The sequence below is a fragment of the Monopterus albus genome, unplaced genomic scaffold, assembly GCF_001952655.1.
Source record: "Monopterus albus unplaced genomic scaffold, M_albus_1.0 scaffold166.1, whole genome shotgun sequence".
NCBI lineage: Eukaryota > Metazoa > Chordata > Actinopteri > Synbranchiformes > Synbranchidae > Monopterus > Monopterus albus.
The window spans coordinates 1,723,360-1,734,075 of record NW_018128046.1 but is presented as its reverse complement, the minus strand read 5'-3'; the positions used below and the strand labels follow the sequence as shown (position 1 = coordinate 1,734,075).

Here is a 10,716-nt window from a genome sequence, read left to right as displayed (position 1 = left end):
GCATTAATGCAAGGAGTCTTATCAATAAAATCATTAACAAAACCAAAAATTCATATTTTAGTGCATCAGAAATGTGATAAAATGATGCAGCAATGTAATATAAATTAATAATAAAATGGTAATAAATGATGATAAAAATCAGGAAACATGGCAGCTGAAGAAATTTCAAGAGCATAAGTTCCGAGACTGTTGTATGCAAAGCAGATTATAGATCACTTTAAGGTCCATGTTTGGTTTGTGATATTAGGTTATGTAAATCAAGCTAACTTAACTCGACTATAACACACCATATATAAAACCTAGTGAAATAAAATGTTTCTAACTACAAAGCACAAATAATTAAGTGGTTTGACTTTCATATACTAAAATCAGCAAGTAGGCTGTGTGTGTGTGTGTGTGTCCAACTAAAACCAGATTAATGGCATTACAAGATGATCAGTGCAGTGGTGTGGTTACAAAACACTTAGAGATTAATGCTGCATATTGGTATTTTCTTCTTAAATGCAACAAATCCATTAAATTTGTGGTTTAACCACTTGCTGGTTAAAATCAACACCAAACAATCGACTGGAGAGCAACACAGGAAATATACTGTTCCAAATGCAGGTTCATGAACAGCCCAATTTCTGAAACGTGGTCTCAGTTTCAGTGATGAAGCTATGTGATCTAAAACTCAATACAAATACAGACATAAATCACTGACTAATTACTTCATTTAGTAGATGAGGCATACGTTTCACAGGCCTTTACAGGCAGGCTCTGGTGTCAAAGTCTTCCTTTGGATGCCCCTTAGAACATGCACCCAAACCATCTCAGGTCACTTCCAACTGAGTCACACCTGTTGCTGGGAAGGTTGGTCTGCAGGCAGAGTTAGCTGAACATCAACTCCAAAAGACCAAAAGAGTAAAGATTGAAACCGTGTATATTTCAAACTCAGCTAAAAAATATAATGATAAAGGTGTTTTCTGGATTGTTAGAGCGTATAGCCTCTGCATTAAACTCTGAGTCAATGACGGACTGTTAAAGCTAAGTGGCATTTATAGATATATCATTATATTATAAATATCATTACTATATATTTTTCTAGCTTCTTACATATAAAGCTTTTAGCCCTTACAATCTGTGACCATACAAATATTGAGCTTTGCCACCTTGTTCTTAGCTGCAGTTTACATGATCTACTGTGAATAACTGTCAGCCAAGTGGCCACAGTCTCAGTGTAAAATGCGACTCATGTAAAGAAATGTTCCCTTCTTCACTAGCAAACCAGAGGAGGACCTGAAACTAACCTAATAGCAGATGCAGAAATCACAGTGCTCTTGGTGATGTGTGCATCCTAATCATGGTGGGGAGGAGCGGCTTACCAACACCACTTTAATCTGCCCCTTTGGCTGTCTGTCCAATGGGACCAAGTAGTTGTATTACAATAAATAATATGACAGGCCAAGCTGGGCTGGAGGACAGCACCCACCAGACAGACCTATATAACAAACTGAGACATGCAGAGGTAATCCAAAGAGTTTAAATCTCTGCTGTTGCACGTGATTATCTGTTGTTGTTGTTTTTTTTTCTTTTTCTGGATTATTCTGGGTAACCGCAGGAGGCTGACAAAATGATTTGCTGTCCAGTGAATCTCCTCTTGGGCACTGCAAATCTCTAAACTGTACTAAGGTGAAGTGAGGTTAATTCATTGGTTAAAGGTTGGCTTATCACTCTCAAGTGTGGTATTCTGTTTTTACAGGGAGTCAGCAGCAAAGAAGATGCAGCAAGGGAGGCAACTAATGCCAGGAAATGTCTACCAAGGCTCATTTTTATTTCAGCAGGTGTTTACATGGCTCTGAGAGAAAATAGCCTGTGCACACATAATCTTTCATCTTCACTCAAAAATTAGAAGAGACATGTATGGATTTGGCCTTTTCCCCCATGAAACGATTCAAAGAACTGCATAAACACAAAGCAGGTGTAAATATAGCCATTTAATGACATAAGATGAAAGAAGTCAGCAAACCTGTCAGTGCTGTGTGTGTGCATAATTTACATGCTTTCATTGCTTTGTGTGTTGTGTGCACACAGAGCAGTTTATTTGAGTGACACTAATTCCCAGAACTGGATCACAAGACTGAGTAAACTCTGCATGCACCAACACCCTTGACTTAAACATTTACAAGATAATGGTGATCAGGGGAACATTTTCTCTATCGATGGCAAGAATGTTACCGAGGCACATATGTTTCAGTGTTTTGTGTGGATAATAATAATAATAATAATAATTTCTTGAATATAAAAAGGAGAAAACAAAGCATCTTCTGGTGGAACAAAAGGTCATCTAATGCAATTACATGATAACGTACAAAATAATGCAGTGATCAAATTTGGACCTTATAAACTTGTTTTAAATATGAAAGAATACATTCCTGTGTACATTATGGTGTACTATCATTGCCTTTTTAATCATATAAAGTAAGCAGTACCTAGAACAGAAAGCAGCATACCCGAAACATACTGGAACACTCCGAAATGTTCAAAATGTAATCATAAAGTTCATCATAAAAAACTCTAATTATTTGTCTAGTCTATTCAGTATATTATCTGCAAGTATCAAAAGCTTTATAGTCATATATTCACATGTTAGAGTCGTATAACAAATGCTGGACTGACAGTCTTTCACATGATCCTCTGTGGATAAGCAGAAATAGCAACCCAAAGGCTCGAATGGACAGTGTTTACTTGGCTTGAATCGACAAGTGAAGACATAAAGCTGAACACATTTGTACAATATGGATGATTAAACAAGCACCTGGTATGTTTCAATAAAATAGAAACCTGTGATAAATGTGTTAAACTCAAACTGCCATCATGTGTTAAGTGTAAACTCGGTGAAAATTAAAACTGTTTTATAATTACATGGTACATTAAAAATTTGACCTGTGCTAAGGAAATTGTCATTTGCTTATTCAAGCACAAATTGTTCTAAACTAATGCACAGTAATCATGAGAGAGCTCTGGCTAGTCATTAACTTCTTTCCATTCCAGGATCATGAAATACTCATTAGTTAGATAACACAGACAAGTGGGTGCTGAGATGTAACTTTTAGCTCTTAATTTAGCAGACGGCTAGCACACACCCAGCAAACTGGCTCAAATTTATTCTTGAAAAGTGGCCTCTGAGTCAAGGTCTCAGTCCTCAAGTGTTCCAATGAGCAGAAAAGTTCACACTCAATATAAAAACCCTTTCCCCCTCTTCCTTGGCTTTAAATAAGTTTCATGGTGAACCTGCCACCATCACCTCCATCCCCTCCTCCACTCATGGAAGACCGAGGAACAAAGTCAATAGTTGCTGTGTGCTTTATTTGACCTTTGCTCTGGCTCCACAAGAACATAAAGACAAAACAGATGGCCACAGAGCTGAGGAAGGATAGGAAACCCATGGTGGTGGCAATAATCAGAGTCTTTGCGTCAAACGGGTATGGCTTGGCCATTTGAGCTGAGGAGTTAACAGCTTGTGTATTTGAAGGCTCTACCCAGCCCTCTTCTGAGAAGAAAGAAATGGTTCGGTTATGAGGGAGCCCCTTCACATACAGTTTGACAGCCAGACTGTCATTGCCAGCTGCATTGCCAGCCAGGCACTGATATGTGCCACTGTCCTGAACTTGGGCAAAACGCACTTCTAGAGTACCATTGGGCAAAACTCTGATTCGTCCAGTTGGGGAAACCACATTCTTATGAGATGAGATCCAAGTGATAAATGGAAATGGATCCCCATCAGCCTTACAAGAGAAGAGAACTGTGGTGCCCTCCTCTACTCTGGCTTCCTGTGACCTGCGGTCCATGATATGAGGAGGGCGGCAGGTAAACAGCGTCGGGAGATCCTTATCAGAAAAGTCTCGGAATTCACGCTGTCTCACTGCATCAGGAGATGAACAAGTGGGCTGATGTCCCTCAAAGTTTAAGCGCACTCTGCGGCGGACCACCCAGAGAAGCCGGCAGTCACATGCTAAGGGGTTCCCGTCCAACCGCAACACCTGAAGGTTCCCCACAGAATGAAAGACACTCTCCTCCAAAGTAGTGAGTTGATTGGAAGTCACATTAAGCAAGCGGAAATAAGCCAGTCCTCTAAAGGCCCCTGGCTCAATTCGTAGCAGGCTCCCTCCTGCTAGGTGTAACTCTTGGAGTCTCAGGAGGTCCCCTAGCAAGTTACCTTGGATAACAGTGATGGGGTTGTAGGACAGGTCCAGGAAGCGCAGATAGACCAGGTGACGGAGTGCTGAGTAAGGAACCACACTTAGGTTACAGCTACTGATGACAAGCGAGGTCAAATTGAGCCCAATCAGGCTGCTGCTAGCGATAGTGTCCAGTGCTGGCCAGTTTGCAATCAGGAGGCTACGCAGACGGTGGAGCCGGCGGAAAGCGTTGTTGGGCAGTGTAGAGATGGTGAGTCGTAGTATGCGAAGACATGTCAGGCTCTGGAGCTGGGACAGTGCCTCAGTGGGAATGAAGGTTAGGTTGCTGCGGTCCAGGTTGAGCTCCTGCAGATTCTGCAGACCGAAGAAAGCCCGCTGTGAGATGAACACCAAGTCATTCTCCCCAGCTTCCAGCGTTTGCAGGTTAACCATTTCTTTGAAGGTATAGTCCAAGAAGACCAGAATCTCATTCTGGCTCAGATCCAGAAAGCGCAAACTAAAGAGGCCAGAAAAAACCCCAACTGGGATGATCTTGAGACGATTATTCTTAATCCGGAGCATCCTGAGATTCTGTAGACCCTGGAAAGCCTCCACCTCAATCATGGAGATTATATTATCACTGAGGTCCAACTCTTGAAGTTGCAGGAGTCCAGAGAACTGGCGGCGCCCCACAGTCTTAATCTTATTGTGGGATATGTCCAAACACCGAACATTGCTGGAAAAGCCCTCTGGCACTGAGTTCAAATGTTTGCCAGAGCAGATCACTTTAGCCTCAGGTTGACACACACAACGTGGAGGGCAGCCTCCTGCAGATACAACCAGTCCAAAGTAGAGCAGGATGCTCCACGCTCCCCATCGGACAACTGACTCCACATACATCTTACCCCCTGTCTGAGAGGAGACACGCACAAAAAGATATTAGCTCTGCTGTTTTTGACAATTGTACATAATGGCTTTAAGAATCACAATGCTGAAATCAGATACATTTATATTGGATTTGTTTTATTCATCTAGTTTAACCTTGTATCAGGTCATACCGTTTCAGTCTCAAAGTGCAGATTTTCATCACCAGTGGCAGTCAAGTTGGAATCAGACTTAACTTATGTCATGTGAAGAGAAGTGTTCTGTCAGTAACATGCTCTTTAGAGTGACCTGGGGAGAACAGAGATGCAGAAAAACAGGTTTAACAAAGCACACAAGGCAGCATTTACCCCAGTTACCACAGTGAACGGATACGTTTGCCATCAGTCTATCAGTGTTACAAGCTTCAACCTTTTCTAAACTAGAATAAACAGAAAACTGGTATTTGTCCATGTCATCAGCTTGGTGCCCCAGTTTCTTAGTGTTCCTCCAGTTACAAAACCAGGACAAATCGTGACAGGTTAATTGAAAACCATTACACAATTTCAGAACTGCCCTGTATTATCACTGATTGATTTGTAGGAGCTGGTTTCATGGAGTGACCAGGGCACCAATAAAGGCAAGACAAAGCTTTTCTGTTCTGCCATGTTTGTCATTAGAAGCCAGCACAGTGACACTCTTTTCAACTCCTGACAATGACATGACATGTTGGTAATCCCTTTATATGCGCTTTGTATACACACAACAAAAAGTGCACATTTTGTGCAGCAGAGTGTGTCCAATGTGAAGCAGATGTTGCAGCTGATAAAACCACAGACAACAAACTGATTATCAAAGAATACATATCACTTTTTTACTTGGGACATTTTCTCCTCTCAAAGACTTGAAAAGTACTAATGCCATCACTTAACACAAGGGAATGTCCACTTGTGTTCTGCCCTTAAAAAAGCTATGAGTGTGTCCAGGCTCATGTGTGATGCCTCTGACAGTGCAGATGAGGCCTCGGATGGATGTTTGGATCTTGATTTATGCACACTAACTGCAGTCAGAGCTAGCAACAGGGTGAGAGATATATAGACTTTCTGAATAAATTGGGTTTACATACTAAACCCTCAATGAAATACTGTAAATCATTTGAAACAACAAATACCATCACAAAATATAAACAAATTGGGGTAGAGATTATCAGTACTTCTGACTAGCCTTTATATTTGAGGCCTGTTATATGTACATATGTTCTGGGAGAGTCGCCCTGTGATTCCTGAGGTTTTGTGCTGTTTAAGAGCATTTTTGTGGAGTTTTTTCTTATCCAAACCAAAAATATATAGTATATGCCGCACAGATCGTACAGTAAGCCCTTTCAGACAAATTTGTGATTTGGCCCATGATTATATGACTTCATTGAAACTCACTGTCATAACAGCTTTTAAAAAATGTATTTTATTCAATTTTTTATTTCATGTTTTAGAGTGATTCTGTATACAGAAACAACTCTATGTCAAATTCCAGAAGAATCCATGTATCTAAATTTACTAATACTTATCAATTTTGTTCCAAAGTAAAAAATGTTCCTACATGACAGCTGATCATCTTTAATTACTGACATGGATGGAAATCACATTTTTAATTACTGTTAGCATAATGTTTGTATAATGAAAATTGACAATCTAGGCTTAGAAAACATGATGACATAAAGTTACCAAAATTAGTCAATATAACACAACTCAGCAACAAAACTATCTTGAACATTGTGATCAAAACAGCCATTACATTACAATGTTATTGATAATAACATAAAGTATTAAGAGCACTCACACACTGTTGAGGGAATCAGTCCAAAAAGAGGACCACTGATGTAAAACACTGCACAGTGAAATATCACATAATTATATGATTAGATGCTGAAAGCCCAGAACATAAAGAGCACTCACATAGCGAAGTTCATAACAAGCACATATAGTATATGTCCTCCAGAAATCAAAATACTTTAAAATGTCGAACTGAGTCTAACCTGCAGCAGCTGTTCACTTTCACCATCAAACTGTTTCCAGAGTGTGGACTGCCCATCGCTATATTCTCGCCTCTGAGTTGTTGACAGTCTCAGAGCTACACAGTCTCATCCTTGCTCATGCAAACGGCTCCTACACTGGCTGGCTGGGAGCACTGACTCACCACACAGCACTATAATATCAGTATATCAAAATGAAGCGTACGAGACAGTCATCGATCCCGGTCATTTATGAAACGACCAGTTATGATTAATCAGTGGAAGGTTTTCTCCAGCTATAGATAAAGCATCTTCTTCTTTTAGAAGTTTTTGCATGTAAATTCTCGATTTAAAGGTCTCAGAGTGCATTTCCCCTTTAAATAAAACATGATAAGGTGGTTGTATATTAAAGAATTACATTTCATGAGGGCTCTAGTCTTTTTGGTCTTTTTCTTTCAGACCTCTCAGACAAATATTGTTTGTGTCCTGAGCACATATCAGTTTCCCTGGTCTCCTATCTGTGTGTTATACATGGGTGGGGCTCACAATTTAAATGTCCTGATCCCCCTGTGCCATCATGTGAGAGACAGAGACTGGCAGGTGTGTGATACAGTATCTAAGGCAGCACACTCTCAGTTGCTGAGCCCTTCCAGCCAATCAGAGATCAGGATTGCTCCTCCCCTGCATTTCCACACATCATAATGCTGAGGACCAGCCAAAGGTTGTGACCCTGGAGTCTAGGCCAGGATTGACCCCATCTGTCAAATTTGAAAGTGAGATAAAATATGCAATTGCAATTTCCACATCTATTTCTCACCCTGTGTGGAGCGTAGTCACATAAGTGTCGCATTAGAGTTAATAACTGTAATTATTTTCAAGCGCACACCGCCACATGTTATTTATATTACTGATACATTTCAAAGGAGAGTGAACCCCAGTGGCTTAAAGAGCTGTTACTGCTGCGGTCTAACACTGAAACAGAATGTGAAATAATACCTATCTGCTATAACGGTTTGACATGCTTTTGTGGTTTTCAGCCATGTATTATGAAGTTACACAGTAACTGTATCGTTTATCTTTTAGTAGTAATCAAATACCACTTCCTGCCTTTTCTGCATCTTGCAAGCAATTCTGAGAAGTCCATTGATCATTTGTGTTTAATTCTATTTAATAATCATGTAGTTTGGTTACTGAAGTCTCTCCATCTGTTGGCTTTTTGGATTTGCTTACTTAGTCTGGCCAGATATTATAGAGCTGCCATTTGATGATATCTCAAAAACATCCACTTTCCTAAAGCTAGACAGGGGCCAGCTCTTACCTCATAAACAATCACAATGCCAAAATGCAGACAATATCAAATCCAGTAATGTGTATCCTCTAGCAGAGTTGAAGCTCTCTTTTCGGCAAACTCCAGCTGTCAGGAAATTCTTTGAAATCATTCAGTTTTCCTGACTGTCCTCGATCTGCCCTCCCTGCTCTGTTATCAGATGAAACTCATCATGTCTCTCAGCCTGGGCCCTTATCGCCTTACACCAATATGTGGCCAGTTGCCACCCAGTGTTAAAATTAGGCCTTTCTTCACTGACTGAACACAGCTGCAGTCATAGTCATCACTTGGCTCTCCGCAGCTGCTTTGTCATTCCCCGGTGGTTCTGACTATGAAAGGGAAAAAATGTCATCTAACTAAAGGTGAAATTAAAAACAATAGTAAATGTTTTATGATGTAGAGGAAGTCACCAAAATGTTTTTTTATCCACACACGTGGTGATTTTTTGCTAATTAAGATGCTCACCAAAAACTTGATTCAGCACCTGAGCTCTGACTGAATATTTCAGAGCTCTACTCATTCACTAAACTGCTAACATGAGCATTTCTCTTTAGGATTCAACAAAGTGCTAGAGTTAACAGCAACAAACAACATTACCATGCAGAAACACAACCAGAAGCAAAGAGGAGAGGAGGCAAGGATTGGCATGTAGCCTGAAGTCTTCTTCTTGCCTGCATTATGGCTTTGTTTGTCTTGTGAAAGAAACCTCTCTCTCACTGAGTGTGACTCCTGTAAGTTCTGCATTATCTGCTGTTCCTCAACACTCAGTCTCTGCTTATTACTTGGGGACATGGAAAAAACTAGGTTACTGAGATGAAAACCTCACGTTCAGCAAGGCCTATTAAACAGGAACATGACCTCACATGGGCCATAGGTTTGACATTTTGTCCTTCTGTGTTTGGATGCCCCGAGCATGAGGCCCTGTGCCCAGCAGCCTACAGACAGAGAATGCACAGTCTCAGCCTGGCTGGGTTTTCTGTCACTTGTCAAAGTGCTATTTTTACTTTGTCACAGTGAGAAGGACAAGAGCCTGGCTCAAATCCCCAATTAAAGTGCATGGAACAGAACAACAGGGCAGGGATCACAGAGCCTGAGCTCGTGATTTGCTTTATGTGTGTGTTTTTCTGTGTGTGTACTCGAATTGTTTAAAGTGTGTTTGAATGTGTTCTAGTTATGGAGTTGACGTTGTTTCTTTTTTTATAGGCTTCTGGCACATGTAGTGTGATGGCCCCTGAGACCTCCTACATGCAAGTAGCAAATATTAAAAGCTTTGCTGGCGGAACCTCAGCTGTTGGTTGCTTAACTGGAAAATAAAGGTCTCCTGGTCTTTCGCCTTTTGGTTTGTCAGGGAAGAACTTGCAAACAAGTTCATTTTGAGAGCTGTGTCTATGTTGATTAAAGAAGCTTTTCAAAATGTAAGGGAAACAACATGGAAGACATTTCCTACCACAAAATGGGTTTATGACAGAAACTAAAGTAAAAACAGTCCAAATCCATTGTCATGACAACACGACACCTGGACTTGTCTGAAGACAGTTGACTCTATATACACTCTTCTCTCTATAATGCAGGATGAGCACAGCACTTGGTGCACAGAGGCCACCGGTGACTCATCTGGTGTTGAAACTACCTGAACACTTCTTGTGTGGATCAGAGATAACATTAACGAGCCAGCGAACCACACTGTCATGACAACAGCTGATTGACAGCTGAGGTCCAAACGCCCACTGTGAGTCTTGATGTTTATGTCCAAGATGGTTTTAGCTTCTTTTCAAAAATGAAAAGACATGCACAATAGCTGCAGATTCAATCATTTATATTTCTTTAATTGATGTTTCAACTACAGGCAATTAGAATGATAAAACTCTTATGGACTGGACAACAAGCTGGGGCAGCAAACCAGTCAAAATATAATAACATTACAAAAGGTGGAAGGAATCACAGTTTAGTCTCGGCTTGTTTCTTCTGCCTTCATCTAACACTGTGTTGTGTAGTATACTCAGACCTTGGTTTACCAAGGTCTGTCCAAGATGCTACAATAAATTTTTCCAAGTGCCACATGCCTACTCTAACCTTGTCTCCTAGAAATTGCATTTATATACAACAAATTTGAACATCAAATAAATTTTGTAGGAAACATAATTATGATTGGATTGCATTGTTATTAACATAAAGAGGATATGTTAATTTGCTATATGGCAAGTTACAAATGTGTTAATACTGAATGTCTTAGTAAAATGTTCAACAAATTTGTTTCTATCTAAATATGAAATCCTGCAGTACACAACTCATTTGCAGCATTATTCAACTTTTTATGGTTATGTTTAGGAACTCACAACACCTGGTAAAGGTTAGGGAAA

At 40.3% G+C, this 10,716-nt stretch overlaps 1 protein-coding gene across 2 annotated transcripts in view; it reads right to left on the bottom strand.

Moving 5' to 3' along the window:
• Positions 1-1,962: 1,962 nt before the first annotated feature.
• Positions 1,963-10,716, bottom strand: part of lingo4b (leucine rich repeat and Ig domain containing 4b) — a 27,788-nt gene continuing 19,034 nt past the window's right edge. For both annotated transcript variants that reach the window (XM_020615512.1, XM_020615513.1), the window contains exons 2-3: positions 5,219-5,333; positions 1,963-5,072 (exon numbers count right to left, since the gene is read on the bottom strand). In XM_020615512.1, coding sequence (XP_020471168.1) covers positions 3,252-5,060 — 1,809 coding nt within the window. In that variant the 5' untranslated portion in view covers positions 5,061-5,072; positions 5,219-5,333 and the 3' untranslated portion in view covers positions 1,963-3,251. The remainder of the gene's footprint in view (positions 5,073-5,218; positions 5,334-10,716) is intronic.